The sequence below is a fragment of the Terrapene carolina genome, unplaced genomic scaffold (genome assembly GCF_002925995.2).
Source record: "Terrapene carolina triunguis isolate 2854851 unplaced genomic scaffold, T_m_triunguis-2.0 Scaffold66, whole genome shotgun sequence".
NCBI lineage: Eukaryota > Metazoa > Chordata > Testudines > Emydidae > Terrapene > Terrapene triunguis.
Genome location: NW_020664417.1, coordinates 17,539,123 through 17,561,198, shown reverse-complemented (window position 1 = coordinate 17,561,198; position 22,076 = coordinate 17,539,123). Strand labels below are relative to the sequence as shown.

At 39.4% G+C, this 22,076-nt stretch overlaps 1 protein-coding gene across 5 annotated transcripts in view; it reads right to left on the bottom strand.

Moving 5' to 3' along the window:
- GAB1 (GRB2 associated binding protein 1) overlaps window positions 1-22,076 on the bottom strand; it is a 136,609-nt gene that overhangs the window by 18,750 nt on the left and 95,783 nt on the right. For 3 of the 5 annotated variants that reach the window (XM_024208541.3, XM_024208543.3, XM_024208544.3), the window contains exons 4-7: window positions 19,592-19,672; window positions 12,248-12,840; window positions 7,000-7,073; window positions 6,506-6,809 (exon numbers count right to left, since the gene is read on the bottom strand). In XM_024208541.3, coding sequence (XP_024064309.1) covers window positions 6,506-6,809; window positions 7,000-7,073; window positions 12,248-12,840; window positions 19,592-19,672 — 1,052 coding nt within the window. The remainder of the gene's footprint in view (window positions 1-6,505; window positions 6,810-6,999; window positions 7,074-12,247; window positions 12,841-19,591; window positions 19,673-22,076) is intronic. The other 2 variants (XM_024208546.3, XM_024208542.3) reach the window with 1 other exon arrangement.

The window sequence follows — 22,076 nt, the reverse complement described above, 5'->3', positions numbered from 1 at the left end:
TATCATTTTGTGGCGTCTTAAAAACAAATAATAATAATATAGCATGCATTTGCCCCAGTCTTTCTTTAATGTTTTTGTCACCAATTTCTACTTGTCACACATAAAATTGCATGAGGTAAATTATCTTTCACTTTCCTCAAGTGTAATAAAATAAAGAGAGGACATTAAATTACTCTACTTTGGCATCTAGTTTTGTTCTTATAACTCTAGGTTCTCTCAAAGAATATGATTTTTCCCCTCAGGAGTTCTTTTCCTGATACAGAGGCATTCACTTCTCAGAAAAGGAAGTCAAGGAATAGTTAACTACTGAATCCTCCTGGGAAGCAACAAGTTCCAGAGAACAGGGCACATCAAGCTAGTAATCAGGAGACCTGGATTCTATGTGTGGTTCTGCTATTGTTTCAAGTGTATGACTTTGAAAAAGTCTTTTAGTATTTCCATGCCCGATTTTGCTCATCTGGAAAATAAGAATAAATAGAGTGAATATCCATTTGTCAAGAGCTTTGAAGTTTGCTGATGGAGAGCTATGTGAATGCTAGGTGATATATTATTTTGCTATAGCTGAGTAAGTCTTGAGATTTCTTAAACACACAACCTTTTTTTGTTTGTTAATCGTGTTGTAAAATCATGTCAGTTTTTTACATATCACTTAGATGAGTGTTTTCGTTATCATGACTGTAAGCTCCTCCAGATACTGGACCGGGGTGAAATCCCGGCGTCATTCAGTCAATGGGAGCTTTGCCAGGTTTCCATCCCGGTGTTCTAATTGGCTTAAAAAGCCATGCACCCCTATGGCATTATGTACATATTTATTTTCTAAACCAGCAATTAATCTTCTCTGTTTTGTGGAATACATTACTTAAAACTCTAGTACATTGTCATAATACTTCTTGGTCTATTCAACTGCACTGAAGAGGACAATGAGAAAACAAAGTAGAGTTGTCAACAAGGAGTCATTCCTGTTTCTATTTCTAAACTTCTTCTTTTTTCACTCTCTACTACATTTGGGTACATTTCCTTCTGCTTTTCCTTTGCTTTAATAAATGATACTTCAAGGAAGGAGTGCTTGATAGTCTCAAAGAATTAAGATGTCATAGTACAGCTTGAGGCCAAGCTAGTCAAATACCTTTAGATTTAGAGGAACACCACCCAGTTGTGCTGATGGAAACAGAGATTCCTTAAAGGCAAATCCCATTTTGCTAGCAATATTGCTTCCAATTTAGCATCACACTACATGCAACTATGGCAGGCTAGAGCAGCAAAAGCACAATGACTACAAAAGAAATACAATGCGAAAGACTGGTCTTTTAAAGTAACATTTAAAAATATACTTTTCAATTTCAGTTCAGATAAGTACAGCAAAAACACAGGGGGTTGAATACTCTGGATTTTGTCCCCAAAAGTATATCACTTACCTGTTATTACACTTCTCTGAAGGCTGTATCTTGAATTGATCCAGGCTGTTGGGTCATGAGGTCTCAAGCCATGCTTCAAAAAGGCTTTCAAAGGTTCCAGAAATTACTGAAAGCTCCCCCGTTTGCGGGAGCAGCTGTGAGCCAGGATAGGGCGTGGCGTTACATATGATGCATTATAACCCCAAACTATTTAATCCTTTTTGACCAAATAAATTTAACCTAGGAAACAGTAGGACAGGCATAGCCTAACTCAGTTCACAGCTTCTTTTTTTTTTGGCCTCAGGGACACTTCTGCAAATAAGAAGTCTGCAGACTGCTAGGTCCCCAGCTATCTGAGGGGGTGGATGGGTGTTCATGTGTATATTAGTATGCATATATGCTGGTGAATTTTAGGTTATTAATTTAATATGAATGAATTCTCAAGGATACAAAGGGATACCACCACCCACAACTCACACCTTCTTCACCATGTTAAACCCTCTTTTACAACACTGTACTATTTCCTAAGAACTAGCATTGAGAAAACGTTTAAAAAGGTGTCCAAATGTTCCGATATTTATGCCTGAGAGGCCCACTCTCTTTTAGCCACTGACAGGGCCAGGTCTCTGTTGGTTAACGTGTTGGTTCCCAGAGATGGTGGAACCAGAGGAAGCAATACAACATTGCAAACCTCATTTCCACAAAACAGATTGGGGGGGGGGGGGCGGAGACAGGGAACGGGGTAAATATCTGAAATCACTGCACCAAACCTTGGTCTCATTGAATTCTATGGCAGAACTCTGACTCCAGTGAGTCCAGGATTTCGCCCATTACTATCCCGAAAGCCTTCCAGTTCTCAAAAAAAAAAAAAAAAAAAAAAAACGTCAAAGGGATCTGTAGACAGAGGAACCCAACAACACTAAAAAGCACAGGGCATTCTGTTCTTATCTGTGAATTCCCATTACCTTATTAGTGTGCGTCACGGCCTTAATGTTCTTTTAAACACAGAATGTGAGGGGAAATGTTTCTCAACTACCCACAAATTATTTTGAGCATTGTAAAAATTTGTTGAGTGGAGTAAACAGTAGTTACTGTTTAAAATATTGTTGTTTCATTTGCACATCTATGTAAAAATTTAGGTCAAACTAAAACAATTGCTATGTGGACCAAAGAACAAGAGGGGTACATATGTACTGAGACTCAAGCTTTATTTACCCCTCCCAATACCAAGCAATCAGAATGTACAATACCAAGCAATCAGAATCAGTTTAAAATAGGAAACACCTTTAAAAAATTAATCTTCCCCAAATTTAACACTCCTGATCCAGCACCACAATTCTTGGCCAGGACAAGGTATGTCAAGTCTCAGCAGAGTACATTCTTATCAGTTATTAAAAACCCATTTGAAACAGGGGTTTAAAATGGAAAGATGAAACAACCTTAGGTCTGATCCTGCAATGGTAACTACTAACATGGTTCCCTGTACTCATGTGAGGTCCTGCTAAAATTAAAGAGCTAATTGACTCTACATGGATGTAGAGATCCATGCTAAATATATCACTACAGAAACAAGATCACATATACTATTGTAAAAGTTACATAAGGCAACAATGTTTCTCATTAAATAAGAAACTTTGCCATCAGTACCAGAGAGAAAGGAGTTGATAATTGGATGATATGAAAGTTTCTCTCTATAGAAATAACTGTAGCTATCCATACACAGTTAAGGCTCACAGCTGCTTCCTTAGATAGGAGATGTGGTCCTGAAATTTCTGGAGATCTTATAACCCAACACTGTGGATCTCTGCCATGATACATTCTTTTAGAGAAATAGTAGTACATTCCAACAAAAATTCTTAAAACAAGCACAGGTTACACACTGAAATTCCTCTATACTTAAAATGAAAATTCAACAAACATTTTATGTACCACATTCCTCAAATTTTTTTTCTTTTTCCTAATTCTGGCTGGGCTTTCTTGAAATGCCTGTCCTGTCCATTAACCTCTAGGTACTTGGAGTAACTTATAACGGAATATTGTCAAAATACTTTTAAACAACAAGTGTAGAAACAGTTGCTAGGAGAAGTTGCTACAATAACTTGAAGGTTGAAAATGCATCATGGCATATCTTTGTAATGTATGCGTGTTTCAGTTATATAAAGGACCACGGAAATTTATACTAGTTTTGTGCTATGTTAATGGCATTTGAAATTATTCAAAAATATTCTATAGCATGGGAACTTCATCTGTTGACATTTAAACATGACAAAATAAATACTCCAGTTTTCACTATTTGTTATAACCATTCACAATAAAAGGATATGACGACTTAATACATGGACTTTTTATCCTGACTGGAATGTTTAAATAAGTTCATATTTAAGAATGGAGAGAAACAGTTTATAAGATTTAATTTATTTTATGGGTTAATAAATAAGGTAAAATTTCACAGTGTTAAAATCAGACATATTATTATCCTTGGTTAACAAAATCAGGGTTTTTGTTTGTTTGTTTTTAAAGCATATTCCCCTTTTCTCCCATTTCCCTTACCTCCTAAAAATTTACTGTTGTAAATTTTAGTCTTCTGCTGGATATAGTTTTACTTTACAAATAGTTGGCAGTATTTGACTATTATATAATTTTTAAATGAAAATTCAAGTTCTTTAGAAAAATAAAACTGATTTGTTTTCAAGCTGTTTTATAAAGGCCATCACTGCCAGTAGAAAATGGGCAGAGCCAATCAATATGAGCTGTGTTGTATAACAGTACATTTGTTAGTATATCAGTAAACCTGATGATCTTCTTTCTCCATCCATTGAAGTTAACAGGACTTCTCAGATTCTTAACGTGTTTAAGTGCTTTCCTGGATTCGGCTGATGATATCAGTTTTTAGAATGCTGCCGTTTCAAGAAGAGATACAAAAAAGCAATGTCTCTTTCTCAGAGATCTATGTGGTTGCACTGTATTGTCAACAATAAAGTGGCAATCTTTTTAGTACAGAGATTGACCTTTTGTGAAGGTCAATACATGCTATGTTGGTAAAAGTATGCAAACTAACAAGTCAAGGAAAAATATTTTTTAAAAACAGATTTGTATTTATTTTAAAAATATTTTCCAATATCAATTTTTTTCATTGTGTTACTGTCAAATATTTCTTAACAGTTAAACATAACTATTGTCTGGCAACATGAAAACAATTAGATGTGAGCAGGAAGTCAATTCTGAGGAAGGCTATGTTTTGTATTCTGAACACTGCTGGTCAGCTACAGGACTTGGCACTTCCCGTTTTATGCAGAGATCTTCTACTTCATCATCCTGACAGCATCAGTGTTACCAGTTGAAAATTTAAATTACTAAAATTTTGGGGGCATGTGAGTTTTTAAGCACAGATTACATTTCCCCCCTAAAGTAATACATGTACATCAGTTCAGCCATTTTTCAAGTTGGTAAATATTATTGGTTTCAGATATTTAAAAAACTCATTTTCAAATTATATATATTTAGAAACCAACATTGCTGATATTTGATCTTATGTATGAGCTAATGTCTCTTAGTATTTTCTTCCAAAGAAAAGAAAATTATAAATGTCAAAGTCTGAAAAAGAAAAATCTATTGAGCATGCAAAAAAAATGACATAACCATTTATCTACAAGGCCCGTATGTTGATGAAACATTACAGTGAGATTGAAAATCATAAGCCACTTAGATCTCTCTGTGCAAGTGTCTCACATCGACACACTACAAGAGAAAGACTTATTTGTTTTTAAAGAGAGACTATTTTAATCCCAAGAATATAACTTCCTTTAAAGGAAAGTAAATCCAGTGCACCATAATGCTGCATGGAAATTAACATCTTATAGGAATGCTACAGGGGATTTACCTTTAAGTAAGATAAGAGTTTGGGCCCATTTGTCAGACTTCTCTTAAATTCTGGTTTTTTTGGTTGGTTGGTTGTTTTTGCTCATGCACTTTTGTCACTGAAGTTGCTGTAGCTTCCTCAAACTCACTACAGCGTCTCCCACAAATTAAGTAGCTCTTAAAACCAAAACAGAAATGTTTTTAAATGTTAAGATATTTAAGATCTAGCAATCTCCATAAAAGCAGGGAAATTCAGAATCAATCCTGACTCAGTCCACTTCACAGGCATTACTTGACATTTAGGGCCACATCTTGGCATCCAGCTCTTAGCGTGAGGCAAATGCAGCTTGAGAGCCCTGGGCTGGTGTGATTTAGTGGCCTCTGAGCTCTGTCTGGATCCCAAGAGCTGTACTGCAACTTCCTGGCCAACAACCTAATCTGCTTCCTATGTGACTCTGTCCTACCTGAGCACTGAAGTCAAGATGATGGACAGTTCCAACTGTGAACTGAGAATGAGCAGGGGAGGTCTAATTTCCTTGCCTTTACAGACTGCAGTAAGGCCTAACATTATTTATTATTTAACATTTCTAGATTTAATGTAGATATTCATGTTTTTCATTATTTAAAAGAAAATTTAAATAAAAAATGTTCTATAATACAGGGGTACTTTTAATAGGATTTGTTAGAAGCAGCATGACACATAACATGCAATTCATTCTCCCATGGTACAATTAATTTTTGAGACACTGTAATAATAATATTTTCAGCAACTGTATATGCCTAAAACAACACTAAAAGGGAAATGTAAGAACCATTTTATCATTAAATCATGCAGTGATTTATTACCCTTTTACCTAGTAACATGTTACTATGCTTATAGAGATATATTTAATCAAAATGTTAATGTGGTCTCCCTTCATAGCGAGCAGGCCATCTATAGCCTATTATGTATAAGAACTAACTCACAATTCTTAGTCTGTTTACAGGTACTTTATAACAGGAAATGGCATGCCACCTCTTGATTAATAAAAACATGTACAGCTATAATCTTTAAACCTACAGAAATATTCAGTTTTATTACTCAGGTAATTTTAAATGACCAAATGCTTTCTTAAGATACTTAGTTCTGCTTTTTTTATCTGAATTCTTGGAAAACAATCATTTCATACTATCTTGATTTTGGTATGAAAAGTTGAAGCGCTAAATCATTATATTATAGGGTAAGAGCAACTTCCACAGCATGTTTTTCTCACCTTTTCTGTCAGGTTTGAGGTTCCGATCCACTGGTGGTGGTTCACATTCTGCAACAGGTACTGGCCTTCTGGGAGGGGTCTTTGGACTGGACCTGAAACCCATGTGGGCGGGTGGAGGGACTTGCATTCCAAATAATGAAAAATCAAATGTGCCTGGTGTCATAGGTACATAGTTTGTCTCTTGGATGGGTTCAGTAAAGCTGCTGGAATGCTGCCGTGGTGGAGAGTTAGGATTCATTGGGACATAGTTTTCATCCAGCTCTTCACTTGAAACACTTCCCACTGTGAACATGCTTCTGTTTTTCTAGAATTAACATACATTTCCTTTAACAACAAAATAATCAGTTATGCTATCAGCTGTGAAATCAGATTCATATTTTAATCTCATCTACTAAAAATATTGTGCAACTCTACACCCTGGTTTTGTACTACAGAACACAGAACATGCAAATGTTTTGTCAGTATAGTCTCAAGTCAGATCAAATCATACTTACAAAGCCTTCCAGTGAGCTAGCTCTGTCATTTGGAAATGATCGTGGAATATCATAGCAGTCTTGAGAACTAATATCTAAAGAATGAAAGGGGTGAAAGTAGGTATTTATTTTCTCATCTCAGTACCTGTCATGTAAGTACATTAGACCACTTTTCCACAGTCTGTAGTTGTTTACTATCTGCTTTCAAGTGAAATTCAAGTTACTGATCTTTAAAGCGCTAGTCATCAAATAATCAAACAGGGGGAGAAAGAGAGCGAGACAGATACACCTGCTATATGGTGGTGCAGAGTGGTATAAAGGTTTTGCCAACCTATGTTTGGGATGACTGCACTACTTATCAGCAAAGCTTCTATCTACTATATAAGTCACACTTTAAAGATCTGATACTGACATTTTCCAGGACCAGAAACAAGTGATGCATCCTGTTGAAAAGCTGAAAGGTCCCATTTCCAAATGGTACAAAATATCTATATCTGCCATAACAGATTTTGAGATCTCGGTGTTTCACATGCAGTTCTACTTGGAAAAGTGACTTTAAGAACAGAATTGTGGGTCAGAAGTTTTCCAACAGAATATTTTCTACTGGAAATTGCTGATTCAACAGAATTGAATGTTTCTACGGAAACATGTAAATTCCATCAAAACTTTTAAAGGAAACTTACCTGGTTTCCTGCCAGATCACCTGCCTGTCTCCTTGGCAGCCCAGCCTCCCAGGGCCTCCAGCAACTTGGGAGGCCAGCTGTCCAACTGGCTTGCTGGTGCACTGGCAAACCAGTCGACCAGCTAACCTGGAAATTTTCAAAAATATCCATTTTGGTTTTTCCAAAATGGAATTTTTTTGAAAATTTCCATTTCATGTGAAATTTCACATTTCCAACTTTTAATTCCAAAATCAGAATGAAATATATTTCCCATGGGGCAGAAATTCTAGTTCTTGCCTATCTCTTATTGTGGGTTGCCTATTTATTTTGTCTCAATATTTCCATTTCAATTTTGCTAAATTTACAGGTGAAACATTTGGGGAAGGGAATGGCCTTTTGGAGTTTGGTTTTAAATGTTGTAATTTTGAAATACTAATTCATTCTTTCCATCAAACAAAACATTAAAATAATATCCATACAACTATATCATCAATTCCTTTTTTGTATTTTGCCTTAAAATGTTCCCTACCTAATTCCTCTCTCCAAAGGACTTCTTTTTTAATATCCCTCACCTATAATTAATATTACTCTAATTGGTTTAATAATTTATATTAACATTACATTGTTATGCTCAGTTGTCTCAGAAAACTAAGGCATCCATTAGAGCATCAGAGACATTTACAAGATTAATGGAATGGATTTCTCTATATTTGACTGGAGATGTAACACCACCATCTCCCAACCTTTCCATTGTTATTAAAAACAGAAATGTATATTGCTTTTGATATTTAATTAATCTTCGCTTGAAAGAGAGAAAAAAGACAGAAAAAACTAAGTTGCAAATTTTTCCTTAGGCAGAAGCAGCTGGATGTTAAGAAACATCCAAAAATGTGTTAAGTCTCATATGGAAAATAATAAGTATACTTTAAAGTCCAGAAATACAAACATGTTTTAATTATTATATTTTCTAGACAAACTGCATTATATATACTTAATCATAGAGAGGTAAATATATTTTTTGTACCAGCAGAAATAAAGGTATGGGTTTATCTAGACACATAGGGCCTAGAGCAGTCCCCACAGAAGTCAATGGGACTCTTTCTATTGACCTCAACAGGAGTGAGATGGGGCCATTAGAAACTAACCTTATACTTTTTGATATCAATCATTCAGTAAGTATTAAACTCCTTTAATGAAATTGATAATAGCAAACAGAATTAATTCTCCACTTTCAGATATCAAAGACAAATCCAATATTAATATATTTGACCCTCTTTTTTTAAAAGATTTCTAGGATTTCAATGATACTTTGCAATAGAGAGATCCTTAATCAAGAGCCCCTATGCTTTGCTACTTTGTTTCCAGAGTCTAAGTTCTTTTATTCCCACATCTACAAGTTTTTTCCTTTTGAAGACTATCTTCAACTGGAAAAATTTTAGTAGTAACAAGCTTGGCATCTAAAGACCACCCTTCAATACCTTTGTGATGGGGTGTACTCCCCACTCTGGTTCTGAGAGGGATGAATTAGGCCAGGTGAGCCCAAACAGCCAATTAAGCAGCAAATGAGGGAGATATAGGCTGAGTGGAAAGCCCTGATTAGAGAGAAGGTCACCTGAGCAAAGGTGGGTTGGGCTAGCATAAAGGAAGCTAGCATCAGAAAAGGCTTTCAGGAGGAAGTTTGCAGTGACCTCCTCTTTAGTAGAAAGGGAAGGAAGGAAGCCAGGGAAAGAGTACAACCCTGGGGAGGTCTGGCCCTCAGAGAAGGGCCTACACTGAAGAGAGCATGGTGGACAAGAGAGCCTGTGGGACACAGAGTAGGAAGCAGCCCAGGGAGTAAGCTGCAAGGTTGGGGACTGAACAAATCTTGGCTGTGTGTTGTCGGGTCCCTGGGCTGGAACCCGGAGTAGAGGGTGGGCCCAGGTTCCCCTACCAGCCACTGAGGGAGTGGCACCATGGGGCAGTGAACAGAAAGACTGCCTGAGACATTACTGGAGTGACATTGTCAGGGCAATGAGGACTGCCTCATGCTTTTTGTGGCAAGAGACTTTGAAAAATCACCCTGGAAGGGAAAACCACTGTGATTTGGCCGGAGGGCTGAGGCCACCGCAGCTCCTGGAGCGAGAGGGGCTGCAGACAGACAGCAATACAGAGAGACAGAGTGCAGCTGGCAGAAGGGGAGTCTGCCTCACATAACTAATCCCCAGAACAGCCAGGAGGAGGTGCTATCTGCAGTGGATAGAGTGCCCTGTCACAATCTTGAAGAGCAGGAAGTATTGGTCTAAAGAAGAAAAAGATATACAGTGCTCAAGTGTCAGCTATGTCAAGTATAAACTCAGCACCAGTGAGAAGGGAGATGGAAGAGTGGCTCTAAACCACTTTTCTGATCCCCCAATCTAGGATGGCTAAAACCAGAACAGCCCCAGTGTAACTTAGAACAGCTTCTGAGTTGCTCTGTGTTTCCAGCTGCAGCCAGCTGGATATTTTGCGCTCCACCCCACTCCCAAGGCACCCCATTTGCAGATAGGTGGTTGTGGTGGGGTGGAGGGGCAGCACAGTGTTGACTTTGCCAGTTTTGTGACATCTACTGATTCCCCGGTATCAGGAGGAATCCTCAACTGCCCCTTTTTGATAGCTTTCAGGGCTGAATCCATGGCTGGTTTGGATCTACAAAGCCACAGACTTGTTATCCACTCATCTAAGAGTCTATAATACTCTACTAGAAAGAGGAGGTAATGAGATTTTTTTCCTACCTATCAGTCCTACAAACTGAATGTCAACTCTAGCTCAAGCTGAAGGTTTGGGGTTTTTTCCCCCCGCTTTTGCCTTCTCACGTATCACCACCAGAGAGAAAGTCCCTGCAGCACAAAGTATAACTTAAAATTATACCTATGTAAACACACAGTATCCAAATTCTGCCCTGAGTTACATCTGTACAACTCCAGTTATAACTTGCCTACAGGATCTTTATTACTAGTGATGACGCATAAAAAGAAAATAAGATCGCTTGACTTCTGCAAACCAAAGTGAGTTTGACAAGTAGAAAAGACATATGTAAATTAAATAAATATATTGGATCACTGAGACTCAACAAACATGGAACTCAAGCAAGTCATTTTTCCAGAACAATTTTAGAACAGCCACTGACTTTACACCTGTCACTCATGAGGATTACCACTGCTGGGCCTTGAGCCACTGCACCTTTGAACAAGAGCAGGGAACTCCATATGTGAGGGAAAGAAGGAAAAAACTCTCCAGCAGTTTGGTTTAGAAGCTACTCGTAGGTTTGGAATGTGAGCCACGGCACTGGCAAAAATGGATCAGAGTGCTAACTTGCCTCTAAACTGCGCGGCCACGCAGCAGGCTATCAAATTCTGCGCAGGTGGAGAGAGGCGCCTCTCCCCCGACCCCATCCCCGGAGCTGCCATGGTGAGAGAGGGCTGGGGGGAGTCCTCTCTCCCCACTGCAGCCTCGGGACAGCCTGCACCCCAAACCCCTCATCCCCAGCCCCACCCCAGAGCCCTCACCCCCAGCCGGAGCCCTCATCCCCTAACTCCAACCCTCTGCCCCAACCCTGAGCCCCCTCCTGCACCTCAACCCCCTCATCCCCGACCCCACCCCAGAGCCATCACCGCCCCCCGCACCTCAACCCTTTGCTCCAGCCCTAAGCCCCCTCCCACACTCCAAACCCCTTGGCCCCACCCCCATCACACATCACCTCCATGTTGGTGCACATAAAGAAATTCATTCTGCACACGGATGTAAAAAATTTGAGGGAATATTGTTACAGTGCACCACGCAGGTGAAGTAATGAAGGTCCATGATAAATACAATTTATCACAGGACTACCACTACCACATAGGATTATAACAGGGGTAGGCAACCTATGGCACGTGTGCCGAAGGCGGCACGCGAGCTGATTTTCAGTGGCACTCGCACTGCCCGGGTCCTGGCCACTGGTCCAGGGGGGCTCTGCATTTTAATTTAATTTTAAATGAAGCTTCTTAAACATTTTAAAAATCTTATTTACTTTACATACAACAATAGTTTAGTTCTATATTATAGACTTATAGAAAGAGACCTTCTAAAAACATTAAAATGTATTACTGGCACACGAAACCTTAAATTAGAGTGAATAAATGAAGACTCGGCACACTAGTTCTGAAAGGTTGCCGACCCCTGGATTATAATATAAAATATACAGAAATATGAAGTATGTTGTCTGCAAATAATTTGGGCAATAGTATATTTGAAGGCTGCGCTAGACAATCTTAATAAATTCTTGAGACTTGGACCATCAAAATTTAAAATAAAATGCCTATATTTTGGATGAGGTCACTGGCAGTAAGTTTCTGTGTAACACATTTAAAGATGAATTAAAAATTAATTTAAAATTACTGATGTTTAAAAGGGGCACTCTAGAAAGCTTGATAAAGCCTTTTTATGGTCTTCATTTTGGCTGAGATTTTCAAAGCATTCTGTCACCCTATTTTTAGTAGAAATGGGGTGCATAATTCCCTTAGGTCCACTCCTTTAAAGAGCTCAGCCTATTGAACAAAATTGAAACAAAAGAATCGTGAAAAAGCAAGGTCGAGACACCAACTACTGACCTTTACGAAATATATTCAAATCTACAGTGGAAATGGTATTACTGCGTGATGGTGGCAATCCTGCTGTAGGGATGCAATAACTACTATCAGTGTCTGAGGCAGTACGAGTAATGCTACAGGTTTCCACGGGAGATCGATCTGAAGCATGATGTGGTTTTGGTGGTCGAGGTGGAGGAATATCTGGAATAGTCTCTAGCTTCGAAGTTCCTTCTGGAAAAGTTCGTGGAATCTGATAAGTACCTCCAGGTGTTGGGGGAATGTCATAACTAATGGAGAAATGCCTCATTTGTGTATCTAATGAAGATGTAGCAGAAGGGGTATTGAAAACATGCTGCTCTCCTTCTGCATCAGTCCCAGATGGAGACGTTGCCTTTGGTAAACCATCCTGTGAATAACTCCTAGGCAGGTTATAAAGGCTGCAGTCTACTGACACTGATGCCGCTCGAGGTGGCGGAGAGTCATAGGTACTTTGTTGCTGAAAAAAGCCGTTCACTGCATGCTTGCTCAATGATGGAGCAGAATTTTTATGGGAGGGTACATTATCATTGCAGTCTGTTTCAGAAGAGATGGACTTTGCTGAGTCAGCATGCAATCTAAACAAAATAAGATTGAAATGTTGATGTATAAAGAAACACATTACAACTGTAAAGAACAACAGAACATTTAAAATGTAAGCAACTAAAAGTCATTCAATTTCTTAATTCTAAAAAAATTAAACAGATCTTTATTTTAAATATTTTAAGTAATTATACACACACACACACACACACACACACACACACACACACACGTACGTACGTATGTACGTACGTGGATATATTCATCAGATCAGCTAGGCAGCTGGGGTTTTCACAAATATGTGACTTTGAATAAAGTCTCAGACTGGTTTGGAGGGCTTCTTGTTTGGCTGGGTATTTTGAAAAAAACATGTTGCACACTATATGAAGAGCTCATTAATGGCAATGTTAATGGTCCAGACATAGCACTAAAATTCTGGGCTTATGGTAACTTGCTTCCTCTAACAAATACGAAGGAAATACAATTAAAAAAATAAAGCCTTGTAACTTGCAACAGCTTTAAGTAGATACTTAAAGACATACGCTTTTTTTTTTTAAGCATACAGAAGACAATGTTTAGAGTAAATCAGAAAATGGAGGCAGAAAAGCTGAAGCAGTTAGTCTGAAGAAAAAAATTACAGGACATGGGGAACAAACCTGTATTCTGGTCTTGACCAGGGACAAGGCAGCATTGTTTGATATATTTTTTTTTTAAATCCAACAGTGGGTTTTATATGGCTTCTTTGGAAATTATGTCTCTTACGAAGAAAACACCTAACAATGACCTGTTACCTACAATACCAAAAAAAGCAGTGGCTGCACTCGCTCGCTCTCTCCCCTCTTGTGTAGAATTCCATCATCACATTGTGGCACAAAAATTCAGTTGATAAGCCTGACAGTTAGTTTAACACAAAAGTCAAAATGAACGAAAACACTAATAGGTAAGTAGAGTAGTTACCCTTAAACTTAGCATTTACCCACAATGCCCACATATTGGTATCGAATACACCACACTATTTTCTAATTTAAGTACCACTGGAATCTATTGTTGCCTGTGTGGCACAATCTGAGTATGTCACTGTAATAAGTACAGCTATTACCCCTATTACTCCAGTCATGTAACCGATTACAGGGCAGTTTATAAAATTATTGGAGTAAATATTTGACTGAAGATAAAACAACAACATGTAACGTCTTGGATACTAGGAGCTATAAAAAGAAAAGTTACACACTTACAAATATGCAACCTGGTTCTGTAGTGCTTATTCAAACAGAACCTCCCAGCAAAAGCAATGCGAGTTTTGACTGAATAAAGATGACAATTTTATATACCATACCAGTGACAAACAAAAGGTCTCAAAGTCATATTTTTCTATCCTGTAGAAACAGTAGTCAAACTATAGTATCAAAGATGATTAGTCTCAGTGCGCGCGCACACACACCTTCAAAAACTTCAACTAATTAAAAGTTATAAAAATAAAATACAAATTAAGGCAAGAAACACAGCATAGCATGATATGACAATAGAATAGAAATTCATTTGGCAAGCAATACAGCACACTTTATTTTCACTCTTCCATTCGTGGATTATGCAGTTATTACAATCATTGTTGTCCATTACATATTCTCTATTTACCTATGCTCACAAACCCAAGTGGGCTTTAAAATATTGAACACAAAAAGTATTACAAATATCTTTAAAATCTTACTTACCAATTCTGAGCGCTAAGGAGCCTTTTACACGGGCCTTTGAGAGACCTCCTAATGAGGCTGTGCTGCATTTTATTTAATTCTATAAATGCACAACATGCAGGAAACAGTCAGCTAAAACCATCATTGCTCTACAGCCAAAATGCTTCTGAAATAAATGTAGTCAAACTTTACTAATTCTGGGTCACTGAGAACGAAAATGATGCTTCAAATTGTTGATTGGCTCTAGTTTTCAAGATATGCTATTGGGTCAGTATATATGACCCTTGACTTGGGAATGGAGGAGGATAAGTGAGTTATAAAGGGAAGGGATCTCAATTTAAACCAGAAATGACTAAAATACATCTTTGACTGGATCTACGAATAAATCTATGACTGGGTTTGCTTTTTAGGCAAAACAATGAATGATGCAATCTGAAGCTGGTATTGCGTCATACATGATATGAATTGCATCATGTTATTCCTAGAAGTCATGGATGATGCAATCATAACGAAGCTTACATCACTCTGCTGAACAAATTGCCCTATATCAGCTCTAGAAATCATACAGTGTCGTGCTCTCTTATTTGTCAGTGTTTGATTTTGCAAAGGGACACATTTCTGTTTAGCCAAAGTGAGCAGAGATGCCTCGTACTTGAGTGAACAGTGCAGATAACTTCTGCTATGTTTGTGGTGAAGTGACTTTTGCATCACAAAAGCGCAGTATAACCACTATGGTTAAGAAAGCCTATCACCTTTATTTTGGCTGCAAAATTGGAGATCAGGACAAGAGGTGGGCCCCACACATATGCTGCAACACTTGTGCAACAAATCTTCGCCAGTGGTTGAACAGGAAAAGGAAATCTATGCCTTTTGCAGTGCCAATGATTTGGAGAGAGCCAACAGATCATACCAGCAATTGTTACTTCTGCGTGGTGCCTCCAGTTGGGAAAGGTGTGTCAAAGAAGAAAAAGTGGACTGTGCATTATCCAAACATTCCATCAGTTATACACCCAGTACCCCACGGAGAAGGACTGCCGGTTCCTGATGCACCAGAATCATTCTCACTTGAGTCAGACGAGGAAGAGGAAGAGGATGAAACTTCTGGTCCTGAACCATCAATGTCACAGGACCCACATTTTCTCCCATCCTCCTCCTCTGAACCACACCTCATAACACAAGGTGAACTGAATGACCTTGTCAGGGATTTGGAACTACCCAAGAGTAAGGCAGAGCTGTTGGGCTCCAGACTACAGCAGTGGAATCTCCTGGCAGGTGATGTTAGGGTTTCCATGTTCCGTGACCGTCAAAAGGATCTTGTCCCATTCTTCTTCATGGAAGATGATCTTGTAGCCTGCAACAACATCAATGGTGTGATGGCAGCCCTCAACATCGTTCATGATCCAGATGAGTGGAGACTGTTCATTGATTCATCGAAGACGAGTCTTAAAGCTGTTTTACTGCATAATGGCAATGTTTTGCCATCAATTCCAGTTGGTCATGCAGTCCATATGAAGGAAACCTATGACAACATGAAACAACTTTTGAGGTGCATAAACTATGACCAACATCAGTGGCAGCTTTGTGGCGATTTGAAGGTTGTTGCTCTCTTGCTTGGTCTGCAGACTGGATACACAAAGTACTGCTGTTTTCTCTGCAAATGGGATAGTCGTGCAAGAGATTCCCACTACATCAAGAAAGATTGGCCACTCCGACAGTCATTGGAGCCTGGGAGGAAAAGTGTTCAGCATCCACCACTTGTTGAATCAAGGAAGATTTTGTTACCACCCTTACACATCAAGCTGGGTCTGATGAAGAACTTTGTCAAGGCCATTGACAAAACACAAGCAGCTTTCAAGTACCTCCGTGGAAAATTTCCAAGGTTAAGTGAAGCTAAGATAAAGGAAGGTGTCTTTGTTGGTCCTCAGATTCGTGAACTTCTTCGAGATGATGCATTTGACCATGCACTGTGTGGCAAGGAAAAGACGGCATGGAAAGCCTTCCAGTTAGTGGCAATAAATTTTCTCGGAAACAGCAAGGCAGACAACTACAGGTTGTTGGTGGAAAACCTCCTCAAGGCATACAAAAGCCTTGGTTGCAACATGTCACTAAAGATACATTTTTTGCACTCTCATCTAGATTTTTATCCACCGAACTGCGGAGCAGTGAGCGACGAGCACGGCGAGCGATTTCACCAGGACATTGCAACAATGGAGAAACGCTATCAGGGCAAATGGAGCCCATCAATGCTTGCAGACTATTGCTGGACAGTGACAAGAGATGCTCCATTTAATGAATACAAGAGACAAGCCAAGAAGCGCCGAGTAGACACTGAATAGGACTAAACTATGTACAGAATAGTTTTTTGCCTTTTGTTTCATAATAAATTTTATTTATATAACCCTTTTGCTGATTTTTAAAGTGTTACATAAACAGGACAGGTGAAATATTATCATGTAAAGCAACCATAAACACATGAAAAGACCTAGGTTTACAATTTATGATTCAAACTCTACTATCTACACAACATACATAGACATAAAATGTAAAAACTTAAATATCTTAGAAACAGTAGCCAATCAGTTGTTTTAATTGTCATATTTGAATTCAGCACATCAAAATACATAATAAATAGCACATTTTATCTCTGAAGCAGATGACTTCTCAAAAATTGTAGACCAGTGAAATTAGTAGTCCAATAACAGTGCATGAATGCCACTCTGGTAGAGTACAGTTCATGCTACCTACTAGTGCTACCATATTAAACTTTAATTACTTCTAATAGTAACAATGCTTTTCCTTACTGTTTCTTGTCCATGAGCATTCATGAAAACTGAACAGAAGGAAACAGGAGAGGGATCACATTTGGACTACTTGAGGCAGCATAGCCATCTTTCCCTTTTCCCTACTGGCTGCATCTTGTGCTTTAGAATCTAAGCATTTTCAAAAACTGTTCTTTTAAAACTGAGTCTCTAGTCCTCATGGATGTGAATATACCCTTCAAAATGTGAACTGGCAAAACTGATCTGTGTGTGTCTGAGTTTGAAGACAGGCTGAAACAACAGTGCCAAGAGAGGAGTAAATTGCCCCTTTTCATCTTAGTGTGACAATCTCTGAAGCATAAATGATCATTAAAATGTCAGTAACAACTTTCACTGCTGATCAAAACAGGCATGGAAGAATTGGTATAATTGGGCAGATTTTCATAATGTACTGTGAATGGCATCTCAGACTGGGAAAGCCCGGGTTGTGAGCAGAGCCTGAGAAGAGAATTAACGCTATTATTTTTCCAGACTGACCCTAGAGGCAGGATGTTTAGTGAAGGGTGCATTTCTTTCATTCAAGCAGAACAGCTACATTTTATAATTTAGTATAACTTTTCCATACACTTCCATAGCAGGTCATGAATAACTTTTCCGGCTCTGATAGTGCATCAGCATATAATACTGATTAACATAGAGCATCACTGCACTCCTATTTGTTTAAAATAAAGACGGACTTAGTGTAGCAAGAGGAAAAAAATTAGCCACATCTGTTACCAGAGTAGGACTGACACACCAACTCCTAGCATCATGGTTCTACTACACCAGGCCTGCACAACATGCGGCCCGGGGGCCGCATGTGGCCCCCGTGGGCTCACTGTGCAGCCCGCGGGGGGTGAGTAGGCAAGTGACAGGTGAGGGAGGGCGGCTGAGGAGGCGAGTCGGCGGTCTGAGGAGGCGGGCGGGCAGGCAGGTGAGCCAGCGGCAAGAGATGGGGGCTGAGTAGGCGAGCCAGGGGGGTGGAGGACTGAGAAGGCAAGCAGGCGGGCAGTGGTGAGGGGTGAGTAGGCGAGCCGTGGGAGGGGGGCTGAGGAGGTGAGCGGCGAGTCAGTGGCTGACCTGTTCTACTGATCTGGTCTGGCTCCCATCCCCTCTCCAAAGGTTGCAGCTGTCTGAAGGTGCCTGCCTTCCATGCCTTCCTCATTCACACCTCATTCATTCAACAGGGCAACTGATTACAAAGTGAGGGGAAGATCTACTTCTAGCAAAAAGACATTTTTCTTTTACCTTAATTATACTACCTTAGAGGCCTGCTATAACATATTACCAAGGTTCAATACCGCTGTTTCGGTGGGGCAGCCATGGGGAAGGAGGGTTTGTTTCCACGGGGCAGGTGGCGCTGGGGTGAGGGGTTGTTGGGGGGGAGGGTTTGGGGGGGGGGGTGGGGGGGACTGGGGGGGGGGGGTGCGGGGGGGGTGTGGTTCAGTGGGGCCAGGGGGTTTCGGCCCTCAGCTGTTTTCTTTGGAGTAATATGGCCCTCGCCGCTTTACGAGTTGTGCAGGCCTGTACTACACATTCTCCTTACACCGCTGCATTACCAGGCCCAAGCACTGGCAACATAGTATCTACCCCCATTCCTTTTCCCACAGTAAGACAGCCTCTCTTTCCATGGTACCATGAAAAGAGTCCTGCACATCCTTCAAGTCCTGACCTGGCTCCACAGAGGTGGTGACAGGACATAGGACCATACTCAAACTGGCTCCCACTCTCCATATAGCTGTGCAGTTGGGAGTTGGGGGAGTATGCATGTCCCTGACAAGGCTTTTAACTAAGTAGAGGCACATTTTTGTCCCTTTAAGTGGCTCTTGGTTCCTCTTCCCAAAACTAGCTGCTGACAGAAGATTAGGAACATAAATAATTTTACAAAAATATTCACTTTTGAAGCAGACTGAGGATTGAACTCCTCATCTTCTAATACACTGTAAGTAGTTTGGTCACTTATCCTCTACCAATAGCTTTCCTTCTGTGAGAATCAATACAACAGGGCAGAGAGACTACTCCAGAGAAGGTATAGGAGCAAAGCAGCTATTGTGTATCAGCACTCAGGAATGGTAAAAGAGCAGTGTGAGAAGCATGCATGGTAGAAATGTGAGTTCAGCCTTGATAGGTGCTGTCATAGCCCTATCTTGATTAACTGAAGTTGGGTTATATTGTTTCTTTTATTAAAACTCACAGCAGACCATGCAGGACATGTTTCAAATATGAAATTTTCAAGCAGGTTATGGCTCTGTGCTTCATTTCTCACACAGACTAAAAAACAACAATTATACACTCACTGCAGTGGAATCTTTTTACTTTCAAAATCCTCCAGTAGTAGGTATTCTTTTCCTTCTTCAGAGATAAAGGATGACCCTGGGCTGGTTTATAAACAGGAAAAAATGGAGTAAGATCAGCAAGATAACAGCTGTTATTTTTGTATGTATCTCTGCCAACCAGCCAGAAATGTAAAGATTTCAAACAGACTCTATGGATGAAATTTTTCTTGTAAGATCAAAGATGAACTCTCAATCTTATTTAACACTGCAGTCAACTGTAATGATATTTTTTACTAATTACCTATTAGAACTTTAAGGATGGTCCAAAGTGATCAGGGCATAAAACTGTACTATAGAATAAATATTATGATTATTAATACAACTACTATTATTTCTAACATGCCCCCAATTCCAGTAATTGTACAACATTTTTAAAGTATCTATAAATAAAATAGATGTATGTTGGCACTGAAGATGCAAATACCAAGAACCTTGAAAATTCCAAAAAAGAAATAACCTAGAAATATTCTCTATTTGCCCTTAGTCCCCCTCCCCTAAATGTACAGGAATGCACTGATTCCTAGATGTTCTAAAAAAGGAACATGTTAAAGAAAGATATTTTCTCCTCATTTTTTGATGAACACTGGTCACTGTTGAAGGATGAACTAAAAGGTAAACACACGCCCAAACTAAGAATTTATGAAAATTCCTTTAATTTGTAACTTTTTTCTAATGTTATAACATCTGCCTACGTAATTATAACTACTACTATGTTTTATTTTTTTAAAATATGGTTAAAAAAAACTTTGCTAAGAAATACCGAAGGCCAAAAGGGTGCATCAATTGAGTCTACTAACACCTAGAACCTGTATTATAAAAATCCAAAGATTAATTATTCTACTTTTAAAAAAAAACCCTCAAAAAGTATGAAAGTCTAGAAACTAACGGTAAAAGAAAGTAGCCACTTCAGTCATGCCATATATTCCTTCTTCGCTCACCATTGTTCCTGTGTGCTCATACAAGTTTCCCCTCCCCCCCATCGTAAATATGACCCCTTATAATCTGCATAAATACTGCATAACGTACTGCAAAGATATTGTGAAATTCTAGTCAGTGGTGGGCAACCTGTGGCTGTTCTAGTTCCTTATCAAGGGGGTCTATTTCCAATTTGCTATGGCCCCATTTCAGCAAAAGATATATGCCTAATGTTAGGCAATTGCTTCACTAACTTGCTGAGTTGGGGCTAAAACTCCAATATATCATTATTTTGCAGTAACACTATTACATATTTTATAAAATAAGGACAAACAGCTAAATGTTAAACAGCAAGCTCACCTCAACCTGAACTATTAGTGGTGCTACTGCCGCACTATAACGTACCAAACAAGGTCTTCAAATACTTAACTTAAAACACCATATATTCAACACATTCCATATCCCGCAAAATAATGAACCACAGCTCCCTGAGCACCTTTTTCTTTCATCTTCTCCTCTCCATGTCCAACTTGCATCCTGCCCCCTATCTATATCTCTCCCCTCCTGTCTCATCCAGACCTTCCCCGTCAGGGAATCACGGTGACATGCAGTTCATTCATACGCTCTCCACCCTCACATTCCAACAAAATTATCCCTTCTAACTACTGGTCAATCTTATACTTCTATAATCCTACCACTTAACTCTATTTAGCATACAGTGATTATGATTATATATATATATGTGTGTGTGTGTGTGTGTGTGTGTGTGTGTGTGTGTGTGTGTGTGTGATGTTATATGACATAACATCACACAATAAACGAATAATAAATGAAATTCATTGGCTACATCCTTCAATCCCCTACCATTCTCCACGGTCCCTCCCAGGCTCCTATTCCTCCACATTTGTTCCCAGTCTCCCACCTCAACCCATGCTCTCAATTCTGGCTCCATTCAGCAACTGGAGTCAGAAGATGCTCAATTTATGTTTCTAAAAAGTGCTCTTCATAGCACTTACACAACTCTTTACCTGCCCCTACCACAACTAGACCCCTTGAAATGCTGAGGAAGACATCTTGTCACCATGGCCAATTAAAGAAACCAATCTGGAGTTTCTAGGTCAAGCCGTTCTGGTGAGACAATGAGCCAAAAAGGGATTCGAATCATATTTAGAAAGTAAACTACAGCTAAATATTCAAAACGCTACCTTTAAAACTATTTTTTAAAATCAAACTGTTCAGAAAATCTTTACCCTCGGAAGAGATGTGACGTATTTCAGAAAGATTGGGGTTTTGGGGGGGGAATGAGGAAGTTAGTAGTGGAATGTCTAACGCTTATAATACAGAACTAGCTTGAACACTCAATACAGAGCGACTACTACTGCTCCATATTACACAGATTCCTTCCCCTCTGGTTGCAAGACACTGTGGACATTCTGCCCTTTAATATTTTAGGAGTTAGCCAGAGGGCACCCTCCACTCCAAGCATTGTTTTGGATGTGGGAGGGCTGCCCACCACCTTCATCTTCCATGG